Genomic DNA, 25,551 nt, shown 5'->3' with positions numbered 1-25,551 from the left:
GGGTGAGTGTGGGTGAGATGGTACAGGGAGGAATAGTTTTGAATTATAGAAGCTAGCTGAGTTCCTTATTTTCACCTCTATTTACAACAATCATGCCTCACTTCTATTTAGTTACTTACTTAAACAGCCTGTATCAGGGCTTGTCCATTTGTCTATTTAACACCCTTTATTTTAAATGACAGTTTTTGTTGAAAGTCTTTTCCCAAGGCTCTTAAACCATGGGAGGGTTTTTACCTTTGTCATACCCACAGGAACCAGATTTAACGATCCATGTGATCTGGCCTGGAGCCTGGTGAGGCTGGGTAGCTGTTTCAGCCCCACCATACGGAATCCTGGTTAATGCAGAGGTTTAGGTTGAATTTTGAGGAGTCGTTATCCTGCAGGTGATCCATGTGCTGTGGTAGTAGCAAGTAACTTCCTCTGCCTCTGGCAGGTGGGGGAATGCCTGGGGCCTGACAGTGTGTTATTTTTGGCTAGCTGGGCTACGCCTTCATTCCTACTTGTGCTCCTGAAACCTCAGTGACCCAACAAGAGGCCTCTTCTGTTTGTACCACCCATATCCCTAAAGCTCTCTGTCTCTCCTCTGTCCACTGAGGGCCAAGGGCTGCTCAGTGGAGCTTAACTGAGAGTTCTTCCTGAGCAAGAGAAGCTCACTTTCTCCATCTTGTCTGGCAGGAGTGAATGGTGGTTCCGGGGACTTCGCCTTGTACTGTCCTCTACACACACAGGAAGTGCTCAAACTATTCTGCGAGACCTGTGATGTGCTCACATGCCATAGCTGCCTCATGGTGGAACACAAAGAACACAGGTGGGGCTGGCTGGCTGCTCTGGACTCCCTACCTGTGGGAGTGTTGGCTCCCAATGCATCAAAATTCTTTCCCTGCCTAAGCCAACCTTCAGCCCTTGGGCTAAAGTTTTCTCTGCTCCTGTTGTGGGGCTTCTTTGCATAAGGACTAAAACAAGAGCCTGCAGTATCTCTGACTTTTCCTAGATGTAATCTCAGCTTCCGTCAGCCTGGCTGAGACACACTGTGGGGATTCTTGCTTGGCTGAAATGCCCAGAATAAGACTCAGTTTTTCTCAGCTTTTTCTCTGCCTTCTCCTCTAGGTGCAGACATCTTGAAGAAGTTCTGCAAAATCAGAGGATGCTTCTGGAAAGTGTGACTGCACAGGTGGCTCATAAGAAATCCAGTCTACAGACATCTGCAAAACAAATTGAGGACAGGTAGCACACACAGGCTAGCCCTTGCCAGCTCAGGAAATGTTCTGTTCCCTCCCATCCTGGACATGCCATTAGGCAGATGTGGGCATATGATCGAGAAGGCCTGAGAGGTCTCAGGGCCAGTGAAAGGGTTTTGGGCCATCACTTAGTGAATTGGACGAAACTAGGTCAGAATGATCAGTGTGAGTCTAGGCCAAAGTACATGCCCTTTGAAAGTGGCCATGAAGTAGCCAGAGGTTGGTACTTGAGAACAAGGACACAGAGTAGATAACTGGGGAGCAGAGTGCTGTTTATCCTACAGGCGCAACAAAAAGTGGTAATCTGTCCTTAGCACCCCTTTCCCAGTGTTTTCAGTGGAAATATATAAATAATATGAAATCACTGGTATTTTATGGAGAAAGAGGAATTACTAGGTACTAAGAGTTCACCATGTGGCAGGCATTGGGTTGGACATCATATATGCATTATTTTGCTCAATTTTTACAGTTCTTTGAGTTGAGTTATCTTCATTTTACTGATGAGGAGACTGAGTCCAGAGAGGTTAGGTGATTTGTTTGAGTTCACACAGTCAGTGACTGAGCTGAGTTTGGAAGCTAGGTCTGTGTGACTTTGAAGCCTATGTTCTTTTTTTTTTAACAGTTTTACTGAGATATAATTTATATACCATAAAATTTCCCTTTTAAAATGTACAACTCTGGCCCTGGCCGGTTTGGCTCAGCGGTTAGAGCGTCGGTCTGCGGTCCAGAGGGACCCGGGTTCGGTTCCCGCTAAGGGCACGTACCTCGGTTGCAGTTTGTCCCCGGCCCTGGTCGGTCGTGCGGGTGGCGGCCACTCGATGTGATCCTTTCACGTCAATGTTTCTTTCTCTCTCTCTGTTCCTCTCTCTCCCTCCCACTCTACCTGAACAAAAATGTCCTCGGGTGAGGATAAAAAAAATAAATAAAATAAAATGTACAACTCTGGCCCTGGCTGGTTTGGCTCAGTGGTTAGAGTGTCGGCCTGCGGTCCAGAGAGACCCGGGTTTGGTTCACGCTAAGGGCGCGTACCTTGGTTGCAGTTTGTCCCCAGCCCTGGTTGGTTATGTGGGTGGCAACCAGTTGATATGTCCCTTTCACGTCGATGGTTCTCTCGCTCTCTCTCTTCCTCTCTCTCCCTCCCACTCTTTCTGAACAAAAAAGGAAAAATATGAGGATAAAAAAAAATGTACAACTCTGTGGTTTATAGTATAGTCATAGAGTTGTGCAACCATTATTATTATCTACTTTTGAAACATTTAATTGCCCCAAAAAGAAACCCCATACACATTACCAGTCATTCCCCATTTCCCCAACATCCCCAGTTCTTGGCAACTACTAGTCTACTTTCTGTTTTTGCCCATGCTCTTTTTACTGTGTGGCACTGTTTAGTGGTGCATTCTCCTTTTTAGACAACAGATTATATGAACTCATACCCACACTTATTCACTCTGTCCAGCCTCTAGTCTGTGTGAACTGTTGAGCTGCTGGGTATACCTGGGTGTGGACCTGAAGTTTACCTAGAGAAAACCAGGTTGAGCTTTGGGCCATTGGCCCACTTAGATAAAGTGGGCTGGCTTATACAAAGGGTGGGGTGGTGGAGGAAGGTTCTTGTTTCTTTATATATGGTACCTGCTGGGCCATGATCTCAACAGGCTGCCCCCAACTTGTTGGCTCTTATGTTTGCTATCCCTAGGCCCTCATAATGGAGGGAAGGACTCACCATGCAATGTCTCATCATGTTTACAGGATTTTTGAGGTGAAACATCAACACAGGAAGGTGGAAAACCAGATCAAAATGGCCAAGATGGTTCTAATGAATGAGCTGAACAAACAGGCCAACGGGCTCATCGAAGAATTGGAGGTATATGTGCACAGATGGATCAGGTGGATGGGTCCTGTGCTCTCCTTAGGTCAGAAACTAGACACACCTTAAATATGAAACTGGTTCCAGGGCTCAGAGCTCCTTGGGTTGGAATTTGCGTGCTCTTTCTTGCTCCCTGTAATTTGAAATGTCCAGTCTAGTTTTGGGAGGGTGGCTCATTAAGAGCTAGAAAGTTAGTTCAAACTCCCATCAGTGCTATGGCTCTAAGACAACTGCCTTCCTGGACTATGCAGCATTATAGCCTTGGAAGAGAGTCATGAAACAACCCACCCTCTTCATCAAGTTATGCCTAAGATGTAGACATTCATTCATTTTCTCACTCATTTATCACCTCTTCCATATTTGCACTATAAAATCCACCCACACTTTTCTACCTGCCTTTCTCCATCCCTCAGCAGCCCTTGGCAGTGCTCTGTCCTGCTGTCCTCCTCTTCAGGTGCAGTCTCGTCTGATTCCACCAGTGTTCACACTGATACACACAGGCCACCAGATTTCCCAAGCAAGTAGACTGCAGTCCAAGAACAGGATCAGGGACTCTATCTTCTCTCTCTGTACCCAGGGCATCACTAATGAGAGAAAGCGGAAGCTGGAGCAGCAGCTGCAGAGCATCATGGTTCTCAACCGTCAGTTCGAGCATGTGCAGAATTTCATCAATTGGGCTGTCTGCAGCAAAACCAGTGTCCCTTTCCTTTTCAGCAAAGAGCTGGTAAGAAGAACTCTTAACTCCTTAATCACTGTTTTTGAGTTAGTAAGTGAATGCTATTTTTTATCAAGCCCCCAGTGCAAAGGGCCAGGTGCTAAAATCAACCTGCCTTCTTCTAGGCAATTCAACTGGGAAATTCTGTTGTTATTTGTCTTAGGTCATGGATTTAGAAATTATCCTGGACACTAGTGGTGTGCTGGTCATCCCATACAAAGTTACTTGGGTTTAAGTGGGGGCTAAGAGGAAAGAAGTTGAGGATGAAGTTGAAGTGTTGGGCTTGGTTGAAGGAAGAGGATGCCTAGGAGAAGGAGCAAGGATTTTTGAGAGACATTGGTGGGGTTCATATTTGGATGAGGAGACAGGAGAAGGATATGAAGATACTAAGGTTCTAGGAAATGAACATATGGCAGAGGACCTGAGGTTAAAGAGCCATGGTTTTGAGCCCTTCAACCTGTCCAAAGAGTGAGGGAGAGGGAGTTGTCATTCAGGTGCAAAATGCCCAAAGAATGACTTTGGTGCTGTTGTCAGATTGTGTTTCAGATGCAGCGATTGCTGGAGACAAATTGTAACACAGATCCTGGCTCCCCTTGGAGTATCAGATTCACCTGGGAGCCTAACTTCTGGACCAAGCAGCTGGCTTCCCTTGGTGAGCCAGAGCCTACCCTGTGGACTTTTACATAGTTGCTAAGAACAAATATAGAGCATCTGCTTAGCTTACTGGATAGGTCAGCATATGCCCAAAAGAAAGCACTCCCTGAGACTGCCTGAGGTTATGGAATCATTCAGCAAACTTTCTTTTTTTGGGAGGGTGGCTGGTTAGGGTATGGGTGAGACAGTGAAGAGCTTAAATATCAGTGACTATACAGGACTTTTGTAACAAAACCATTTGAAATCTGAGCTTCCCATTCTGCACGAGTGTCCCTGTTACCTTGGTTTTATTGCTGGAGAGGAGACAAGACAGTGGCCCTGCTCTACAGCATGTCATATGGCAGTGAAGGTGAACCTATGTGTCTGTGGTTAAACAAGGTGTACACGTGTGTGGGCACAAATGGGTATCTCAGCAACTGAGAGGGAGAGCGGAGAGAAGGGGAGAGGGAGGGAGAGAGAGAGAACAGAGAAAAAGAAGAGAGAGAAAAAAGAAGAGAGGAGAAAGGAAAGAGGAGAGAAGGAAGAGAAGAGAGAGAGGAGAGAGAGAGGGGAGAGAGAGAGAGAGAGAGTGTGAATGTTGCACACACTCTTTGGAGTTGAGATGTAAGCAGATAATTTGTGATCTCGTGCCTTTTTCTTTCCTGCTGCAATCATTTGCTGCCATTCATGCTTAGGCAGAATATAGACTTGTAGTTGTGTCTGTGTTGACAACCTAATGGTAGGGTTGTTGAACTAACAGCCAAATGTTGCCTTCATCTAGGGCTATTAATCTCATTGAAATTTTTTGAACTTGACAGAGTAATGAATGATATTTAGGATTTTGTTTTGCTGCCATCTCCCCTTTGATTTAACTCAACAGACCTTTGGTGGGCTTTTATTTTTGGTCAGGTCTTATTCTGGGCACTAAGAGATCAAAGGTGAATAAAACACCTCTTGCCCTCAAGTTGCTCAGTCTTCCCTGAAGTAAGCCTCATGACAGCAATGAGCTGAAGAAGCCATTAGACTGAGCTAGCAATAGATGTCATCTATGCATGCACGAGGCCCAGGACCTCAGAGGACAGTGCTGTACCTGGCACTGAGCTGCATTCCCGCTTCCCCACTTTCTTCCACCCTATTTGCCCAACATACAGTTCCCCAGGCCTATATTGCTCATTGTCCAGGGGATGACTGTCTCTTCTTTGCTATTTTCCAACACGTTCCCTTCCTTTATCCAATGTTTATTTTGTGTGTTTGTGTCTCAGTCTCTGTTGAGCTACTCTGTTAAATAAAGAATGGGGTTCTCTTTGAGGGCGCCAGTGGTTTCTCTAATAGGATACAGTGTCAGGACTGAGCATCTGGAAAAAGCAGAGCTAATTCCTCAAACGTCCCAGGTCCCCAATGCTGGTTCATACTGGTCTCATTTAAGATTGAATCTTAGGGGTCAGGAGTTTAATTTCTTAATCTCTGTGCCTAGCACAGGTTTGTTGAATGATGTCCATTGGTCCCAGGAGCAGGAGGTAGCAAGTAGGGAAGAATTGCATGTTACCTTTGGAAACCATCTCTCTTCTGAATTTCCAGGCTGTATAACTACAGAAGGTGGACAGCTGTCCCAGGCAGATACCCCTGCTTATGGAAGTTTACAGGGACCGTCATCCTTCTATCAAAGCCACCAGTCTCCAGTGGCTCAGCAAGAAACTCTTAGCCACCCCTCACACAAGTTTCATTCTTCAGCACTGTGTTCCTCGTCTGTGTGCTGCTCCCACTGCTCCCCAGTCTCACCCTCCCTCAAAGGCCAGTTCCCCCCACCCAGCATACACCAAGCCCACAGCTTTAGGCAGCCTTCTGAGATGGTGCCCCAACAGCTAGGGTCACTGCAGTGCTCTACCCTGCTGCCCAGGGAGAAGGAGGTGCCCTGCAATCCTCACCCACCAAAGCTGCTGCAGCCCTGGCTGGAAACCCAGCCCTCCGTGGAGCCGGAGAGCACATCCCAGCGGCTGGGGCATCAGCTGACTTCACAGCCGGTATGCATCGTCCCCCCGCAGGATGTTCAGTCAGGACCCCATGCCCAGCCCACCTTACAGACACCCTCTATCCAAGTCCAGCTTGGTCACCACCAGAAGCTAAAGCTTAGCCACTTCCAGCAGCAGCTGCCCCCTCTCCCCCCTCCACCCCAGCAGCAGCCACCCCCACTTCTACCTCCACCCCAGCATCTGGCTTCTGGTCAGCATGAGAGCCCTCCTGGGCCTGCCTGTTCCCAGAACGTGGACATAATGCACCACAAGTTTGAGCTGGAGGAAATGCAGAAGGACCTGGAGCTTCTCCTTCAGGCTCAACAACCCAGCCTGCAACTGAGTCAGACCAAATCACCTCAGCATCTTCAGCAAACCATTGTGGGGCAGATCAACTACATCGTGAGGCAGCCAGCACCCGTGCAGTCCCAGAGCCAGGAGGACACCGTGCAGGTGAGCCGCAGTGTGGCTTGGGGCACAATTCTCCCCACCCTAGGAACACAGCCTTCCCAATCACAGGGTGGTACAGGAACACAGTCTCTTCATCTTAGGGTGGCCTTGAGCACAGCTCTCACATTTCAAGGCTTCCCTGGGCTCCACGTTCCATCTCAGGAAAGCTCCAGAGAACATAGTGCCTAATCCCAACACAGAACTGGGCTCAATACTCTCCAGATTGGCCTAGCTGAGCCCTGTCCTCCTCTGTGTCACCAGGAACCTTGTCCATGACTAGAACCTTCTGATCTCTGCTGGACTCCTACAGTGCCATGCAGAGGGAGGCTGTCTCTTATTTTTGTAACCTCCTTACTTTCCTTCCTAGGAACTTATGAATCTCAGACAGGGGAAAGGGAAAACTTAAGGAGCAGAGGGAGGGTATGCACTAGATGCTAGTGGGCAGCATCCTTATAACACTGCACAACTATAGACTTAAAATGTATTTCAAGCCTACTAAACCAGGTATGTTTTATATACACTCTATTATTTATCCTATCAACAACAGCGTTAGGGAGGCCTTTTCATCTGCATGTCATAGGTACAGAAGTGGAAGTCAGAGAGGGTGAGGAGTTTGCCTTGAGATCATAAAACACTGAGAACCAGGCTTGGGTCCAGGCCTGCTGACTCTGCAATGCCACGGAATGGGCCTTGGTCTATCCCAGGAGAGGCTTCTCCTCTCTTTTCTCAGTTAAAAGCCATTGAAGAGATATAGTTTGTGCCTCTGGGATCTTTACTGCCTTCTACATCTTCATTCTTAACTCTTGCTTTTTTTGTTTCTGGAGTTTCCTGTTCTAGTCCCTTTCCTCTGCTTCTCGCTTTCCCATAGCGGTGTCTCCTTTAGATCTGTAATCACATTGATATCTTCAAAGCAGCTCTGAGGACTTACTTTATTACAAAACATAAGGCCTCACATGTATGCTTAGTACTCACAACTTTAGATCATGTTTCAGTGTTTTTCTTTGAGGTTCATTTTCTATGAGGGGGTATACAATGATCCTCATAATGGCAGCAAAGGGTGTAGGGTTCATAGAGGACCACAAGCTAAATGTAAGTCATAACTGTTACGACTGCCAAGGCAAATAAGACAGAGTTAGTTCAGAATTCTCTGTTGGGGTTTTATCCTAAGACTGTTATTAGAATGTAGTCTTAGGAAGAATTTAGATAAGAACATCTTTCTGAAAAAATTTTAAGCAGTTCCCAGTGGTGATAATGGGGAGTACAGGGTGGGTACTAACCCTTGCTGCAGCTGCTGCTACTTTGCAGTGAAACCCACTCAAGTTTTTATTTTCTTTTTCAGGCTACAGATGAGCCCCCAGCATCTGACGGCCCAAAGCCATCCCTCTCTCTTGACAAGAATACTGCTAACTTGCCCCAGTCAACTGGGGAAGAAACCCCTCACAGTGTCCCCTCACTGGACAGCACCAGTCAGCACTCCTCTCCAAATGTGGTGAGAAAGGTACTACCGGAGCCTGCTTTTCCTAACCACATGGGACCCGCTGCCAGCCAAGACCCCAGGGAGCTGGATGAGGAGGACTGGGCGGGGGGAGGCATGTCCCTGTTCCATCCCTGGGTGTTACACCACTCTGACTCATGCCTTCTGTCCTAATGAGTCAGCAAGTAAGTCCTCCTCATGCCCATTTCCACTCCCACATGTATACTGAAAATGGGACCCGCTAAGCTTCATTTAGAAAGGGAAAGAGCCAGTTTATTGAACACTTAGTCTGTGCCTAGAACTGTGCATGTGCTTCACAAGTGTGCCAACCCTCCCAGCAGCTCTGTGAGGTGGGCAGTCCCATGTCACAGCTATTCAAACTGAGGTCCAGGGCCCTATAACTAGTAGATGAAAGGGCCAAGGGTTATTTAAAATGAGGTCTGTCAGAATCCAAAGCCTGGACTTTTTCCTCTCTGCAATGAAATTGGGGAAAATATTTTATGTGACTCCACAGCCACAATGGAATTTGAATCAGTGGAATTTGTTGGCCTCAGAATTAGAATCAATGGAATTTGTTGGTTTTAGAATTAGAATCAGTGGAATTTGTTGGGTGAGCAGGGATGTCCTGAGCACTGAGGGCACTGAGATCTCTTGAAGATCAGCTACTAGAGCCCTTTCTGTCTGCCTACCTCCCTGCTTGTTGGAAATGTTCATTGGCTCTGGTGATAACCCAGAACCCCACAATTCCTCAGCTGTCCTGCTCTTACCCCTACCCTTTACCCCTACCTCTGCCATCCTCCTAGCTGGAACCTCAGTTATGCCCTCCACTCATCCCTCCCTATGTACGTTGGCCCTGTTCCTATTGTCCTATTGCCTTCTCTTGTCTGGTGCCCTCAGCTCTCTGATGCCTCCACTCAGCCCTGTACCTGCAGCTCTGTCAGCTATTCTGCACCCTCAGCCCCCATTCACAAACTGTTCTGTGTACCTACCCCTCACATGTTTCCCCAGTAGCACCAGTGCCTTATATGCATAGGTCAGTCTATCTTAGCGTACTTGGGAAGAGAGTTTAGAAAAGTAAGGGATTGTCAGAATGAAAGTTAACTTGGAAATCCCTGGTGAGTCTTGAAGTTTGGTTAGGTCTCTAGTATTAGTGGCTTTTGGTTTATGCCTGTCCTGTCCTACCTGTTCACTCACCTCCCTGCTTGCTGGAAATGCTTTGGCCAAGAGCCCACAGAAATGTTGTAAATAGGTCGTTTGAGGCTCCTAGGGGTTAATACTTGGGTCCTTAAATTCTTCTACTTAGGCCAACTGCCTATCCATCCAAAGGTTTATTCACTCAATATTCAAAAAATATATATTAATCTCCTAGTATGTGCTAAGTATTTGTTCTAGGTGTCAGGCACACATTGGTGAATAGTTTCACACTGGCACTTACAGTCTGGTGGGAGAGATCATTACAGTAAAGTAGGGTAAAGTGCTGTGATAGTCATTGGGTTATATAGAAGGAACACCTAACCCTGGGAGAAGGGACTGTTCAGGGAAGATTCCTAGAAGACATGATTTTGAGCTGAGATTTGAAGAAAAGTTAGGCTAGTGAAATGGGTGGGGGTAGGGAGCTAGAATAAACAATCAAAGGGAATGGCAAGTAGGAAGCCCCAGAAGTGAGAGAAAGCTTCGAGCACTTAGAGGGTCTCAGGTAATTTGTCTTGGTAGGAACATGAGATGTATTGGGGAATGGGAGTGAAACCAGAGAGGATGAAGGCCTTGCGAATGAAGCTTTGGTGTTGGCATCCAGTCCTATGGGGTGTGAGGAATGAATGAAGAAAATCTAGCAAAGAGGGACCTGGTTTGAAGTAAATTTTAGAAAAGTCACTTTAGCTGCAAGTAAGGGAGACCAAAATAGTACAGAGGAGAAATAGGAAAGGTTGAATGAAATCAGTAATGATGGGACTAAAAAGGAAGCAAGGACTTCAAGAGACCCGATTACAGGAGCTTTTGGACTCAGAGTCTGCTTGGTGATGGGAAGTGAGGGAAAGAAAGTCTTTTGGCTTAACACCTAGCTCTGTTTGGTTCCCTGACCTTGCCAGTGTTCAAGTGGTAGTGGAAGCCATACAGAAAGGGTCACTGCTTGTTTAACAAGTCTCAGTTTTATTCCTAAACACAGGACAGAGGAAGGAAAGGTGAGCCAGGCTCAAGCATGGAGTCTGTGCTGTCTGAGCAACAAGGAGATGCTGCCCTCCTGTGTGGCTGCAGGTTGGTAGGGGCTTAGTAAAGGTCCTAGAAACTCTAGCCTCTCATTTTGAGCTGCCGTAGTCCTTATTAACCCGGGCTTATGCAGAAACAGAGGGCAGTGGGCCTGGCATTTTTCAGATGTTTTATAGGCTTCTTCATGGCTTGGACTCGCAGAAAAAGGAACCTCATGGTTGCCATCCTGGCCCAGAGTACCCTGTGGGTCTACCTGACTGAGAGAGTACTAATTATACACAAAGCTATTTGAATAAGAAAAAGGGCTTGCTTTGTGAGGGCTTTCATTGTGTTGAGCCTGGAATCAGCACGGTGAGGGTGTGAAGCTTGAAGATACCAAGTAACATTTTGAGCATCTTATGATTGAATGATAATATTTATATAGCATTTTCTACTTTTACCATACATTTTTGCACAGATTATTCCACTTTATCTCTTTGTTTATCCTAGAAATACTATGAGGAAGCCACTTTCTTGCTCCCCTATGAAAGATGTGGAAACTGAGACACAGAGAGGCTAAGTGACCCGTATAAGAATTATACAGTTGATTATTGGCAATGTCAGGACCAGAGCACAGGTTCCTGACTCAGCCCTGTATTTAGTATCCAGGTTGAATTGCCTATCTTTGTGCACTGCAGTGGGAAAGGTTGGAGTCCATTTGGCCTCTCATATGCTAGGTTTTCCTGTCCTTGCAATCTTTGAAGTAGCCTGAGGCCTTGCTGGGGAGAGGGCTTAGGAACCAGGCTAGTTTGGCCTTGGTTTTCTTTATTCAGTAAAGGTTGTTTAGCCTCCAGCCCACTCCTCAGCCTGTACTGGCCTGGGTGCCAAGGAAGTCAGAAGTCTATCTAAAAATCATAGATCAGAGGAACCTGTGGCAATGGGCACCTGTATGTGTGCTCCACAGGGGCTTGTCCATGCTCTGAGCCGCTCACAAATTTTCCATCACCATGAGGAAGATTGTTGTTACAGCAGAGCAGCTGCGCACAAGACCCAAGAACTCTGTACTAGATGAACACACGGTGGAAGTCCTAGAGTGAGCTTTCTAGGGGGTTGAGCTCTGCAACCTCAGGAGCATTTTATCCCACCACCTTCCCTGAATCCACCAGGATGTTTCTGAATGAAGTTTGAAGTTTGTCTAACACTAGCTGTTGCCTATGCTCCCTGGCCTTGGTTTAGCCACTCTGAAGAAAGACCATGGTTACAGCTCTACAACAGAAAACCCTCTCACCTCCCAAGTGAAACTGGGACGTTTCGATGGCTTCATGTCATACTTCTGAGCTAGTCGACTGCTGAAAAATATACACACCCCTTTACGCAAAGCTCTCCTGGAGTCAAGGCTGGAGGCCTCACAGGGAGCCCTATCCGAGCTCCGTTCACCTGCAAAAGGGATCTCTCTTCTGCTTATAACGTGGCCCCAGATCTTTAACAGAGGACTGTGAGGCCATCAGAATGCTGTTTATGGCTCGAGAGGAGTCTGGGATGTATTTTCAGTAAATGTTACTGAAGCAGTAGGCATTCCTGTGGTCCAGATTAAGAGTGATGGAGAAAGTAAAGGAGTATGACTCATACAGATAGCATTTATTACCATCTGATGCCTGAGCTTTAAATTTGATTCTTCCATCTCAGTGAGATTCACATTGACCTGTGGAGGTAGAAATTAAAGTCCAGAGATGGGAAATGACTTGCCTAACCTCATTCCCTAAACCCTGGCACAAGTGAGGAAATACTAGGCATCCTGTCTTTAGTCTCCAAAGCTATTGCCACAGATCAGATCATGGGTTCTCAACCTCAGCAACGATTTTTTCCTTATTGCCTAGCCCTGAGAGCAGCTGTTGCTCAGAATGTTCCTGAACAAAGTGCCTGATAAGGCTTTCTTAGGGTGCAGCCTGTGTTAGAGTGTATAGGTTTCTACAGAGATCCACTCTGTCCTACTCAGGAATCAGGTCACATACTCTCCAGGCCTGGTTCCCTGAATTTAGCTCCTTCTAGGAACCCTGTCTCTTTAGCTTGGTTTAATTCACAGACCAAACTCAGACTCTTTGTTTAGGCCTCCTGGTCCATGAGAAAACAGGCCCTTGCCTGTAGGTCTTAAATGTCCTTACCCTAGCCTGGCCAAAGTACCTCTGGCCTAGTTATCCTGAGTCGCCAGTGCTGGAGCCTCTCCAAGCATTCTGAGGGTTCCACTCATTCTGGCTTTCACGTCAGATGTACTGGAATCCATTGATTCTTTTCCTCTTCCTTCCACCAGACTCTGGGATCCTCTTTGCTTTTTCTGTTGTGTAACTATCAGAGCACTGGGAACTCTTTAGTTCTCTCTTTACCACCCATGAATGTTTTCTTATTTGGCTTTGGTCTTTTAGCATAAATCAGCATAGTTACAGCCACAGCAGTAGCCCTGATTGCCAACAAGAGCAAAGACCTCACTGTTAAAAATCAGCTTGTGAAACCACTTGCTGGAAAGTTTGTTCCTTCCTCTGCTACCTGATTCAGCTGTTTCAAGATCTGCTATGCTACAGCAAACCAGTCTACCTCCTCTGAAGCTGTTGATGCATTCAAATATTCCAAGGAATTAATTCACAAATCTATTGACCGCTATCCTTTTCTCCTTATCTGTTTCCTTCAGCCAGAGCGAAGGCCTTCAATGTGTTTTCAAGACACAACTGCCAGGTCACTGGTCCCTTCTTGTACTGCACATTTACATGGTGTGGTTAGTTTTGGACAATTTTAACTACTGGAACAAAACCTTGAAACCAGAAGTGATCAGTCAAAGCTTCGGAGCAGCAGCAAAAACAGATGTCACGAACTCCATGCATTGTATTCTATATGAGATCGTAAGCCCACACTCAGGTGTCTAGTCAGCAGTCTTAATCTAGAAAGCTTAGCTGTATGGTTTTCTTTGGAAATTTTTAGTTTTCCTACATTGTAGCAGTAAGCAGATCAGAAGAAGGGAGTTGGGACTTTGATAATGGCAGCTCACAACAAGGGAGAATGCAAGAAGCTTCACCTGGAAAAGTGTGGTGTGAGGACCAAAAGGACAAGCGAAGCTCTGCATTCTTAGAAATTTCCTAAAGCACCACTGAACTACCGTCCACCCCAGTAATAGAAGTTCATCAAAGTTCCTTTGTGTCACTAAAGAAATGGTCTCATTAGGCTCCATGGATTTCGTTTAATAAGACAGGGTAGTGTGTAAAGTGTTTCAGAAGTACTCCCATTCAAAATAATATTTTTAAGGTATGTTTCAGATACCTGGAAAAATGAATTTCTGTGGAACACCACCCTATCTGGGCTACTTTATCCCCAGCACTATTACCTTGCTGTAAGAATCTGAAATTGATATTAAACTCAGGGCATTTGCACGAAGTGTCTGTTTCTTGACTTCTCAATTCCTTCTTTCTAGGGCAGTACCTTTCTAGCTAATGGCACAAAATCAAGACCAGCCAGCAGAATTTTAAGGTTGGGCTCAGGTTCCTCAGGTTCCTAGTCTTGGGCCTTAGGGTCTTGGGAAATCTGGGTAATCACTCTGTGTCTCAATTTTCCTCCCTGTTAAAATGAAAGGACGTTGCTTTCTCTGATATTTGACCTCACCATGTAGTGATAGTTACAATAATAATGTTAACACATTGAACTACAGAAAAAGATCTAGGTGGTGAGGATGGGGAGAGGGAAGGAGGGCAGCAGGTGGCAGCCCAGGTCAAGCAGGAGACAGGTTAGATGGGTGAAGGGTTGCGTAGGTGTCCAGTAGAAGAGGGTGAGAATCAAACAATCCAGGGAAGTAGCAGGCCAGGCAAGTTGTAGATTATATACATTCTAGATGAGGTGATTCTGACAAGTGACAGGTCAGGCAGGTGCAAACAGAGATAAGAGACAAGAAGAGGAAAGGGACAGGGACGGGAACAGACAGTTTGGAGAGGAGAGAAAATTAGGGGCAAGTGAGGATAGGCTAGGCCAGAGATAAGAAGGGCCTTTTAGGCTCAGGTCAGTCTGCCATCTTACCCAAAGGTAACCTGAGCAGATTATCAGAGTGAATGTTTTTGGCATTTCGACTTCTTTTCCTCCCTAAACTAGAAAATGGTTATTTTCACTTGTAAACCTCAAATATACATTTCCCCCGATGAAGATCTGAAAATTTTGTATGTATAGATGAGCTCAAGGTGTCAGTTATGTACCTGCCAACTTGGAAATGTCAGTGATTGCCCTATACAGACTTTACAGTTGGTTGTAGCTTTTTACCTTTTCTTATTTGACCTCTGAATGACCCTGGGTGCTAGAGAGGGCAGGTGGCATCATCTCTATTGACAGGTGGGTGAGTTCCTCCTGTGTGTGAGGCACCAAATGTCAGGTGTGGCCACATTCCCAAGCCCTTCTCCAATCCCAGCATGCTTTTCAGAAGCCCTTTCCTTCCTTGCAGGCCCTAGAGACTCAGCCTGCTTTCCTGACCCTGAAAGTAGCCCCTCTCCTTACCCCTACTCACCTGGTAGCCCTGGCAGGAGAGTAGGATGGAGGCTCTCAACTCCCCTCTTTCTTCCTGTACATGAAATGAGTACCTTTTGTTTTACTATTTTGTAGTTTTTCACTTCAGAGAGATAGATAAAGCATCTAAAAAATAACTAACACTTAGCATACATAGGATCCAGAAATGCCATTGTGTTTGTATAGCCTGTAGAAATGGAGTTGGGGCTGACTTCCTCGTAGCACTTTCTCTGAGTCCCTTCTCAGAATTCCCCCATGGATGTTTCCCAGGTCCTTGTTAACACTGCCAGCGCTTTACACCACCTCCTGATACCCTTGGCCTCCTTGAGATCAGTGTCTTAGGACATGCTACTGATCTTGAACTATTATGATACTGTTATGGGTATTTATGGGAGCAGGTCCATCAGGTCCAGGTTAAAATAAACTGTGACAGAATTTCTACAATTCCATGGTTCAGTCTGCATGCCCTCTTCTCCTCTATTATTATATTAACTCACATTTGATGATATGCCATAAGTAATCAGGACAGGGGAGTTGATTTCCTACAAATAGGATCTCTATCCCTAATCTGGAAACTTTTGTCTTTGGGAATTTAATTGTGTGCATGTTTTGTGACATATAGTACCTGACTGTTATTACTTGGAACGGGCCCAGGTAGATTTTGGTGTTCTTAATGCTTGGCACTAAGGAACTCACTGAGATACTGAGAACCATCTGTGTCATCTGTAGATGAAATGAACACCAGACTGTATTAAATATACATGTCACATAGGGAAAAGGTGAAAGAATCCAGCTCAGTGTATTAGATTGCCCTATGTAACAAAAGGGAATGCAGTCATCACTGGATATTCTTGTCCATAGATAAAGAAATACAGACTATTATTAGAAAGCTATGGTAGTCCATAACCAGGACAACCAGGGGATGTCTGAGATAGCCCCTGGTTTCTGAGAGCAGTCCCTGAGGCTGGGCTCCATGCCTAGTCTGCCCAATTTGGTTTGAGCATTTCCCCATCCTTTCTTCCTTCTCATTTTTTCTTTTCTTTTCTTTTTTTCCAATTAATTTTTTTCTTTATTGACTTTAGAGAGAGGGAGAGAGAGATAGAAGCATTGATGAGAGAAAACATTGATTGGCCCCCACTGGGGATTTGGCCCTCAACCTGGGCATATGACCTGACCAGGAATCAAACCCACCACCTCTTGGTGCATGTGGGTTGATGTTCAACCACTGAGCCATGCCAGCCGGGCTCCTCATTCTTTCTTATCTTAGGACATAGATTGGAGGCAAATTGAACCCTTTTTACTGAAGGCTATTTAACTACCAAGGAACATATAAAAAGCAAACTTTTCTTTGGAAAGATAAAGGGTATTTAACTCATGTGCTTTTAAAATTGAGAATTAAGAATAGAAAATATAAGCTTTGCTAAAACAATAAGGGAAAAAGGTTTGGAGAGAAGAGAAAAAGATAATAAAAGAAAAACAGGAGAGCAAGAAAGAAAAGAAAGTCAGCAGAGGGAAAGAGCAGGTGAGGGAAGGACAAAGAGAGGGAAGAATGGAGTATGGCGGAGATAGGGGGAGAGAGTAAGCATAGAGAAGGATGAGGCAGACAGGCCAGAATTGAAAGTGTGGCTTCTGTGCAAGAGATCTGGATTCTGAATCTACAAAAGTCCTAGTTAGTGGTGAAATAGTGAAAGGATTCCCTGTGAGATCAGGAATGAGACTAGGATGGCTACTACTTCTATTTAACCTGGTGCTGGAGGTCTGAGCTAGTGGAATAAGGCAAGAAAAATAAATGTAAGGAAAGGAAGAAATAAAACTCACTATTCACAGATGATACAATTTGACAGAAAAACCCCAAAGTGACTCTGGGTTGACGGTCAATATACAAAAATCAGTTGTATTTTCTATATGTGAGCACAAATAAAAAGAAATGGAAATTTACAAAATTAGGTTTCCAGTAACATTAAATAAAAAAACTTTAGCCCTGGCTGATTTGGCTCAGCGGTTAGAGGGTTGGCCACGGACCAAAGAGCCACAGGTTTTATTCTTGTCAAGGGCATGTACTTCGGTTTTATTTCGTCCCCAGCCCTGGTTGGGGTCATGCAGGAGGGAGCCAGTCAATGTGTATCTCTCTTTCCCTCCCTCCCTCCCTCCCTCCCTCCCACTATATCTGAAGATAAATGGAAAAAAAGTATCCTTGGGTGAGTATTTAAAAAAAAACAAAACAAAAAATCTTCAGATGCCTTTCTGGATGGAGGCTCTGTTTCTTTCTGTACACAAAATGAGTAACTATTTATTTATTTTTTTTATCCTCACCCGAGGACATTTTTCATTTTTTGTTCAGATAGAGTGGGAGGGAGAGAGAGGAAGAGAGAGAGAGGAAAAAAAGCATCGATATGAAAGGGACACATCAAGTGGTTGCCACCCACACGGCCCAACCAGGGCCAGGGACAAACTATAACCGAGGTACATGCCCTTAGCAGGAACCGAACCTGGGTCTCTCTGGACCACAGGCTGACGCTCTAACTGCTGAGCCAAACTGGCCAGGGCCAAAATGAGTAACTCTTAATATTCTGCAGCTTTTCACTCCGGTGTAAAATTAGGGTCACAACAACAATCACAATAATAATGGCAGCACTGGGATTTATTGAGTACCTGAAATACGCCAGACTTGTTCAAAATGTTTACATGGATTCTTTCTTTTGGCCTTCACAACAACCCTTTAATGTTTGTTGTGAGGATTAAATGACAAATTGTATGTAAAACACTCAGCAAATTGCCTTGCATATTATAAATTCTTAATAAATTTTAGCAGTATAAAAACAATTAATTGTTTTAGAGAGGCTCATAGAATCAGTTGTCAGTAGAGCCAAGCTGCTATTCATTTGGCTTAAGATTTGTAGAATAAACAAGTCATGCGTTATTGTTGTTTTTAAAATTTTTTAAATAGCTCATTAATTCATTTATTCAGCCAGGCACTGCTCCTGGGTCCAAGAATACAGAGGTAAGCAAAATAGACAAAATCCATGCCCTAAATGGAGATTACAGTTTGTAGGGGAAGCAGACATTAATCAAATGGTGTCACAGATTGGGCTCTGAGAATAAAGTACAAGGATTTGTGAGAGCATAAAGGAGGGGAACTCGTATGGGTTGAATCTCCCCTACCCCTCTCACTACCTCCCACTAACAGCCTGGCTTTACCCTGTCTTTGCTCCTGCAGCACTCTGCCTCTGTGAGCATTATGGGCTTTTCCAACACTCTGGAGATGGAGCTGTCATCAACGAGGCTGACGAGGGCCCTGGAGCCACAGATCCAGAGTGTGAGCAACCTGACAGCTGGCCCCCCACAGGCAGTACCAAGCCTGCTGAGTGGCCCCCCACCAACTGTGTCCAGCCTAATGAGTGGCCAAAACCAGGCTATGTCCAGCCTGACAGCCAGTCACCTGCAGACAATGCCCAGCCTCATGCGCAGCGCAGCCCAGTCCATGCCCAACCTAATGAGTGATTCCTCCCAGGTCATCACAAGCCTGGCAAGTGATTATTCTCAGTCCGGGCCCAACCTGATGTCTGGTCCCAGCCAGTCTGTGCCCAGTCTCACACCTTGTCCTCTGCAGAGTGTGCCTCCAGCTTCTGACATGCAGTTGGACACTGGAGCTGATGGCAGCCCTGGCCCTGGCCAAGCTGCAGGGAGCCTGTGTCCTGGTGATGGGGATGACCCCTCCATGGGGAACACCCGGTGTAAGGTAAGTCCTGGAAAAACTCCATTCAACTTTCTGTGCTCATCACTGGGCAAAAGGATGCCCCCTGAAGGCCTTATCCTGGCTTTCAGTTAACAGTTCTGTGACCGCTGATGGTAAAAATGTCTGATTTAAAAAAATTTCTTTCTTGGTCTTTTACTTTTGAAAGATGGAAAGTGAAGACTCCACCCGTTGCAATGACTCTTTGGGACAAGGCCCCATGGCCCCTGGTCTAGATGTTTCCAAGGACTTGGCTATACCCTCAGAACTGGAGGAACCAATTAATCTCTCTGTGAAAAAACCACCTGTGGTCTCAGTGGTCAGCACATCAGTGTCTGTGCAGCAGTACCAGAACCCAAAAGGTAAGACTTAAGTGGGCAGCTTCCATGTGGGCCACAGACCTGAGCAAATGGGCTCAACATTTCCAGGTGAGAGGTAGAAGGAGCCGATACCTCTGAGCCTGAGGCAGCAGTGTTTCTCTCTCAGGCTCACTTCCCTCTCTCCTCCAGAACTGACTTGTTGACTTCTGCTCTGTTTCCCTTGCTGTGGCCATGGCTGATACAGGCATGGCCAGGACTTAGCCTCCTTGTAACAATCCAATGCAAAACGTTTTGGGGGTCTGGGTTATAGGTAGGGGTAACAGGAAGAACTCACCCTAGAAGGGCTGGCCCTGGCAAGCTATTTTAGGGAAAAGAGCATGTAGTCAGATCTAAGTTAGAAAACCAGCGCTATCTCTATATTTGATCTTGGGCAAGACACCTAACCTTCCTGATCTGATTTTTTCCTCTATAAATGGGACTAATCTTACCTGCCTCACAGGCTGCTGGGACAAGGGAAATCATTTGGGGACTTACTCTGTAGTAACAAGAATCTGTCTTGCACCCAGCAGTAACATGGGTTTATGCTGTGCCTCATAGTAAAGGGAATTTGGACCAGTGGAGATTGCTTCTGTCCTCATCTATGCACACCCCTCCTCAGTGGGGCTGGACTAACATTCCTTTCTTCTGTGGAAGGTGGGGGCTAGTATGATGTGTATTTAGTTTGTAATGATTAGTCTATTTCCTATAAATTTGATAAATGAATATGAAACAATTCTTTTTCCCTCACACTGACAAAATAACCAATTGAAAACTTATTGGTTCTTAACTGCACAATAATGTAATCCTACATTTTAAGCAATTAAACTTTTCGGGTCCTGTTTCCCTGTGGAAAGTGCCCAGGACAGTGCCAGGTGCTGAGTTGGGAGCTCAGTATATGCTGGTCTTCTCCTCTTTCTCCACACTGCCGCCCGCCCATCTACACAGACTGCACTGCTCAGGGTAGGGCTCCCAGGAGCCTCTTGGCCATGGAGTGTGAGTTGAGTTCTCAGGCAGTGCTGGGATTCCAGCACTTGGCTGAAAAGGCAGAGGCCGGACAAGAGACACCTGAGAGCAGGTAACACCAGTGCATAGAGAACAAGTGATTTCTGAGCTCATTCTGAAGGTGAGAAGCCGGCTTTCAGCACCTGACCCAACACTCACCCCTAGGTGGCAAGTCTTATCAGTGTTTATCTTTTTAAAAGAAGGTGGCCTTCTTCCCTTCTCAGGAAGGAGAGTCATAGCAGGATTGTCACCACTATGAATGATGACAGTGTGTATAATAATTGTGTGACAGGTGTGTGGCCAAAAGTATGAGTAGCAGATATGAATGTGGGTGACAGGATATGTTGTCATAAATATATGTCACGGGTATTTGTCTTTTGCCTTAGAGTATGAGAATTTTGAACACGGAGCCCTAGAGCTGGATACAAAAGAGAACCAGAGCATCAGGTAACAGATTCTTGGCCCAACCTCTTTCTCCCACCCCCTCAAGTTCATGTCCTGGGAGGTTGGCACAGGAAGCAAGCATCCTTGATGACTTCATTAGAAGCAGAAGTTTGCCTGCAACTGTTTTCTTCAACCCCTAGACCCTCAAGTAGGGTCTGTGTGGGTGGATGTCATGGCTCCTGCACCATGAAGCATGTGCTTTGTGTGCAGTTCTCCCTCTTCACGGACCCCTCTCTTTGGCCAAAGGGCTTCCCAGAGGCTGACAGGGCCTGGCCATGCAGAGCTGGACAGAAGGGCAGAATATGGGCTCTTCGAGGGTTGGACTGAGGAGCTCTTGAGCAGCAATTTAGTTGTGGGATCCTAGATGAGCCCTAATTAGAGGTTGAGGCCAGAGGAAGTTCCCACTGAGAACCAGGGGGATCTCTCTTTCCGTAGACCCTACAACAGTGAGCCCAAGATTCCCTATGTGAGACTGGAGCGACTCAAGATCTGTGCTACCTCCTCGGGAGAGATGCCTGTGTTCAAGCTGAAGCCACAGAAGAGTGATCAGGATGGGAGCTTCCTGTTGATCATCGAGTGTGGCACTGAATCCTCCAGCATGTCCATTAAGGTACCACTTTGCTCTGCTTTGGCCTTGAACCTTGGAGCCTTTCTTTTCTTTTTGCTACAGCCAGAATTCTGGCTTGGGCTCTGACCTGAGTCTTAGTGGGGCTGCACCATGGCTAGACCCTTCCCCGCTGTTGTGGGCCTGGGAGATGCACATTATCAGTGAGCTGCCAGCACTCATGGGGCTTGGCTGGCTTGTGGTCCTGGAATAAGACGGTGCTCAGGCTTGTCAATCCCTCCCTTCCTGCCCTCCCTCAACACCCTACTGGTGCTGTGCTCTCACTGCTTAGACTCACTTCTTCTCCAAGGTCAGTCAGAACAACCTGCCTGATGCCATCCAGGCCCCAAGTCTGGGGGGAAGAAAGGTCACTGTTACATCTGTGGCTGGGCAGCAGTCACCAGAGGTGGAGGGGGCATCTCCTGAAGAACACAGACTCATTTCTCGAGCTCCTGGAGCCAAGAAGGGGCCTCCAGCACCAATAGAGAACGAGGACTTCTGTGCTGTGTGCCTCAATGGGGGAGAATTGCTGTGTTGTGACCGCTGCCCCAAAGTGTACCACCTTTCCTGCCACTTGCCAGCCTTGCTCAGTTTCCCAGGGTGAGTCATGCCAATCCAGGCTAGTGGGGGGATCTTCCAAGGATGATTATTTCAGGCCAGGCCCTCAGAGCTCCCTTTGGTGGGCTTCCTCTCCTTCCTGGGACTGCATAAATGTCTTAGTGGTCCTATAGCTGTATTCCTTTGGCACACAGAAAGGTGGGTGTTTGAAATTCAGGTGGCTTCCTTTCCCTCTTGGTTCCTTGCTTCCTCTTGCACATAGATTGTCCCTATACTCCTGTCTTAGCCCCTTCATAACTTCTCTTTTCCTGCAGTCACTAAATCCTGAGGTACTGAATTTCTCTCAAGCTTATGGCTAGGAAGCATTTCCCTATAGTGCAGGGCTAAGAACTCAATTTTCCATACCCCACCCCCCCATGCCTGTCTTGTGGCACAGGGACAGGGCAGGGAGCTCTGGGCAGTGTGTGGAGGTCTAACTTGGCCTCGTTCACCTCTGCAGGGGAGACTGGGTGTGCACCTTGTGCCGAAACCTGACCCAGCCCGAGATGGAGTATGACTGCGAGAATGCCCGCTATAACCAGCCTGGAGTGCGCGCCCCTCCTGGCCTGAGCGTATCTGACCAGAAGGTAGGGTGTGGTATCTGGGATCAGGGTTCCATGCCTGCGACAGCCCCCAGTGCCAACAGGGGCTGAGGTCTTTCTGAGGGGATGAGAAGCTTCTCCCAGTGCCTCTCTATGGGGCTATGCCTGACAGTTTGGCCCATTGGGAGTTTGCTACAATTTTCCTTCTGCCAGCTTTTTTTTTCTGGCCTGGGAGTCTGAACTGTGCCTTAGTATGATGGCTCATACCCTGTGGAACAGAACCAACCCTGTTCAGGTTATCAGGGTCACTACCTTTAGTTCTTATTGAGGTGGGCAAAACAAAGTAACACTATCGCCAATTTTTATTTCTGCAGAAGTGTGAGAAGCTGGTACTGTCCCTATGCTGCAATAGCCTCAGCCTGCCTTTCCACGAACCTGTCAGCCCGCTGGTAAGGAAGGCCTTGCTGTTCCTGCCTGCCACTGTGCTTTCTGCTCAGAGGGCCCTAGGCCTGGGGGCAGATCACGGTGGTACCCAGGTGGGCTCAGAGCACAGCCACTGGAATTATATTAATTTGTGGATGGTCCAGGAGACCAGGGGGCCAGGGCCACCACTGCCCCTCCCCGCCCCAACTGCTGCTGCAGCAGACCTGACTTGACAAGTAAAACATTCCTCCTTTTCCCTGCTCTTTGTCTTCTTTCTCTGTACATTTCTTCTTGATGGCTTTTCTCTTTTGTATGTTCTTTCACTTTTATTCCAACTCATTCTCCATCTCTTTTTTCTTATCTTCACTTCTCTCCTCCTGTTTTGCCTCCTTCTTGCCTAGGCCCGGCATTACTACCAGATTATCAAGAGACCCATGGACCTGTCAATCATCCGGAGAAAGCTGCAGAAGAAGGACCCAGCTCACTACACCACCCCGGAGGAGGTGGTGTCAGACGTGCGCCTCATGTTCTGGAACTGTGCTAAGTTCAATTATGTACGCTTTGCCTGCCTTACCTCTCCCCTATTATTCCCCAGTGTCCCCAAGATTGTCATGGCTGGATGGGTATCAGGTTTGGTCCTGGGTTGCTAGGAGGACTTGGGAGAAGAACTCTGGGGCCTACTGTAGTAGTAATTGTTTAAAAGCTCTCTTCCACATTTGGGTCTCAGCATGGACTTAGGAGGAAGATGGGGGAGTGCTAGTGACTGGCCATCTGTGGGTAACAGTCAGGGTCATTTCTGTTTTAAGAACTGATACCCTACTGGTTATTTTGAGTCCTGAGGAGAAAAACATAAATTTCCAGACGTCCAAGAGACCCAGCTAGGCTTTGTGGTCTTTTTATAGCTCTTGAGAGGCCTGGAAGAGATGGGCTGGTGGAAAGAGGCCAGACCATCACTGCTTTCCTCCCCCTTCAGCCTGACTCTGAGGTCGCAGAGGCTGGCCGCTGCCTGGAAGTATTCTTTGAGGGCTGGCTGAAGGAGATCTACCCAGAGAAACACTTCGCCCAGCCAAGGCAGGAGGACTCAGACTCCGAGGAGGTGTCTAGCGAGAGTGGGTGTTCCACTCCCCAGGGCTTCCCATGGCCCCCCTACGTGCAGGAGGGCATCCAACCCAAGAGGCGGCGGCGACACATGGTAAAGATTTGCTGCCAGCTGGCAGGCAGGTGGGTGGCTGGATGATTGGGCGTGCAGGGGCCACCTGAGCAATATGTACAAGAGCAGCCAGGAGTGAAGCTGCTTACGTGGCACAAGAGAGTGGTGACAGTGAACCCTCACTTCCAGTCTCTTTGCTGAAGAGGAAGGACTGCAGTGCAGGGCTCATTAACTCCAATTATGTGCCCCCCCCCCCCCGACCCCAGGTTCAAAATTCAGAGAGGTGGATATACTTCCTTAGAGTCACTCAGGGTGAGAAATGAGGTCTGCAGATTCCCAGCTCAGTGCTGGTTATTCTAAACTGGGATGTCCATAAGAAGAGAAGTGCCTGGTCTCAGAGCCTGATCTCAACTTGGGTTTGGGAGAAAGGAAGGGACCTTTTTAGCCCTTGGTGTGGAGAAGGAAGGAGAGGTGTTGCTTGCAACAAAGAGAGTTCCTCTGACATTTTTGGCTGGTTCCACCTGTGCAGATCTGAAACATTAATTTGAAACGACTTAATTCTACCAAAATGTATGGCCTGCCTACTATGTGCCAGTGTCTGACCAGCCTTCCCTACTTGTTTGCGATAGTTTCACACAATGTTTAGTGGTTTCAGTGAATTTTGCTGTTGCATTCCTAGGGTAGGAAAAAACATCTTGGCTCTGGCAAATCCCAATCTGGACACTTACAGCCTTTTCACCCTACATTTGACCATTCTAATTCCATATATATTTTTGTTCTTTCAGGAGAATGAAAGAGCAAAAAGAATGTCTTTCCGCCTGGCCAACAGCATCTCCCAGGTGTAGATCTGGAAGGAGACTGAGCACTCTGGCAGATGGCACCACATCCTGTTGACCACTCCTCCTCACCTTTCAGCTCATTCTCTTCAGATTGTGGATGTGAGACAAGTCTTGTCGAGCTGGTGTAGTGCCCTTCTTTGCCATTTGCATCTTACAGCATTTATTTGGAAGCCATAGTGCATCCACTACAGAGAAGATTTCAGTAATAAATTGCAAAGAGGGAGGTGTTGCCTATAACCAGAATAATCAGATATATAGGGTAACTTGACAAGACCAAGCCTGGTCGGGCTCGGGAGGACCTAACTTCCTTGATGAATTCTTCCCGCTGAGGAAAGCAGACCTTCCTCACCTTTCAGAGTGCAGGACTTAGGAGCAATGCATATATCTGAACTTTTTTTGGGCTCAGAAGAGGGTAAGGGAAGGGAGAGAGGTTCTGACATATGACAGGCCTGTGATCCCTGGTCCAGCACAGCCAAAGACTGTCACTGTTTGCCTTTGCTTGGCCTGCCGGGACAGAGGCACCAGCCCTGGGCAGGGTAATGGAGACTTCTGGAGGCCAGAGGTCTCAAATGGTGCCTATTTGGGTTCTAACGGTTTCCAGGGTATTTGCTTTACATGCCCCCTCCCCGACGTTGATCAGGTGGCTGCTGTGGAAGTGCTCTGAGTGGTATTCTTGATGGGTTTGGGGGCTGTGCAGAGACCACTTCCATCTTTAGGCTCAGAGGCACGAGCCCTGGGCAGGGTACTGAGCTTAAGAGGGT

The 25,551-nt window shown here is 46.8% G+C and overlaps 1 protein-coding gene across 1 annotated transcript in view; it reads left to right on the top strand.

The window, feature by feature from the left end:
- TRIM66 (tripartite motif containing 66) overlaps positions 1 to 24,796 on the top strand; it is a 49,802-nt gene extending 25,006 nt beyond the window's left edge. Inside the window, exons 5-21 of the mRNA XM_036258771.1 lie at positions 676 to 808; positions 1,108 to 1,224; positions 2,985 to 3,099; positions 3,680 to 3,826; positions 4,352 to 4,469; positions 6,029 to 6,912; positions 8,249 to 8,407; positions 18,315 to 18,840; positions 19,097 to 19,192; positions 20,578 to 20,638; positions 21,071 to 21,245; positions 21,550 to 21,839; positions 22,297 to 22,423; positions 22,753 to 22,827; positions 23,203 to 23,355; positions 23,775 to 23,993; positions 24,737 to 24,796. Coding sequence (XP_036114664.1) covers positions 676 to 808; positions 1,108 to 1,224; positions 2,985 to 3,099; positions 3,680 to 3,826; positions 4,352 to 4,469; positions 6,029 to 6,912; positions 8,249 to 8,407; positions 18,315 to 18,840; positions 19,097 to 19,192; positions 20,578 to 20,638; positions 21,071 to 21,245; positions 21,550 to 21,839; positions 22,297 to 22,423; positions 22,753 to 22,827; positions 23,203 to 23,355; positions 23,775 to 23,993; positions 24,737 to 24,796 — 3,455 coding nt within the window. The remainder of the gene's footprint in view (positions 1 to 675; positions 809 to 1,107; positions 1,225 to 2,984; positions 3,100 to 3,679; positions 3,827 to 4,351; positions 4,470 to 6,028; positions 6,913 to 8,248; positions 8,408 to 18,314; positions 18,841 to 19,096; positions 19,193 to 20,577; positions 20,639 to 21,070; positions 21,246 to 21,549; positions 21,840 to 22,296; positions 22,424 to 22,752; positions 22,828 to 23,202; positions 23,356 to 23,774; positions 23,994 to 24,736) is intronic.
- The last annotated feature ends 755 nt before the right edge of the window (positions 24,797 to 25,551 follow it).

This window comes from Molossus molossus, unplaced genomic scaffold, assembly GCF_014108415.1.
Source record: "Molossus molossus isolate mMolMol1 unplaced genomic scaffold, mMolMol1.p scaffold_m16_p_13, whole genome shotgun sequence".
NCBI lineage: Eukaryota > Metazoa > Chordata > Mammalia > Chiroptera > Molossidae > Molossus > Molossus molossus.
The sequence above is the reverse complement of the archived record's forward strand: the minus strand, read 5'-3'. Positions and strand labels throughout refer to the sequence as shown.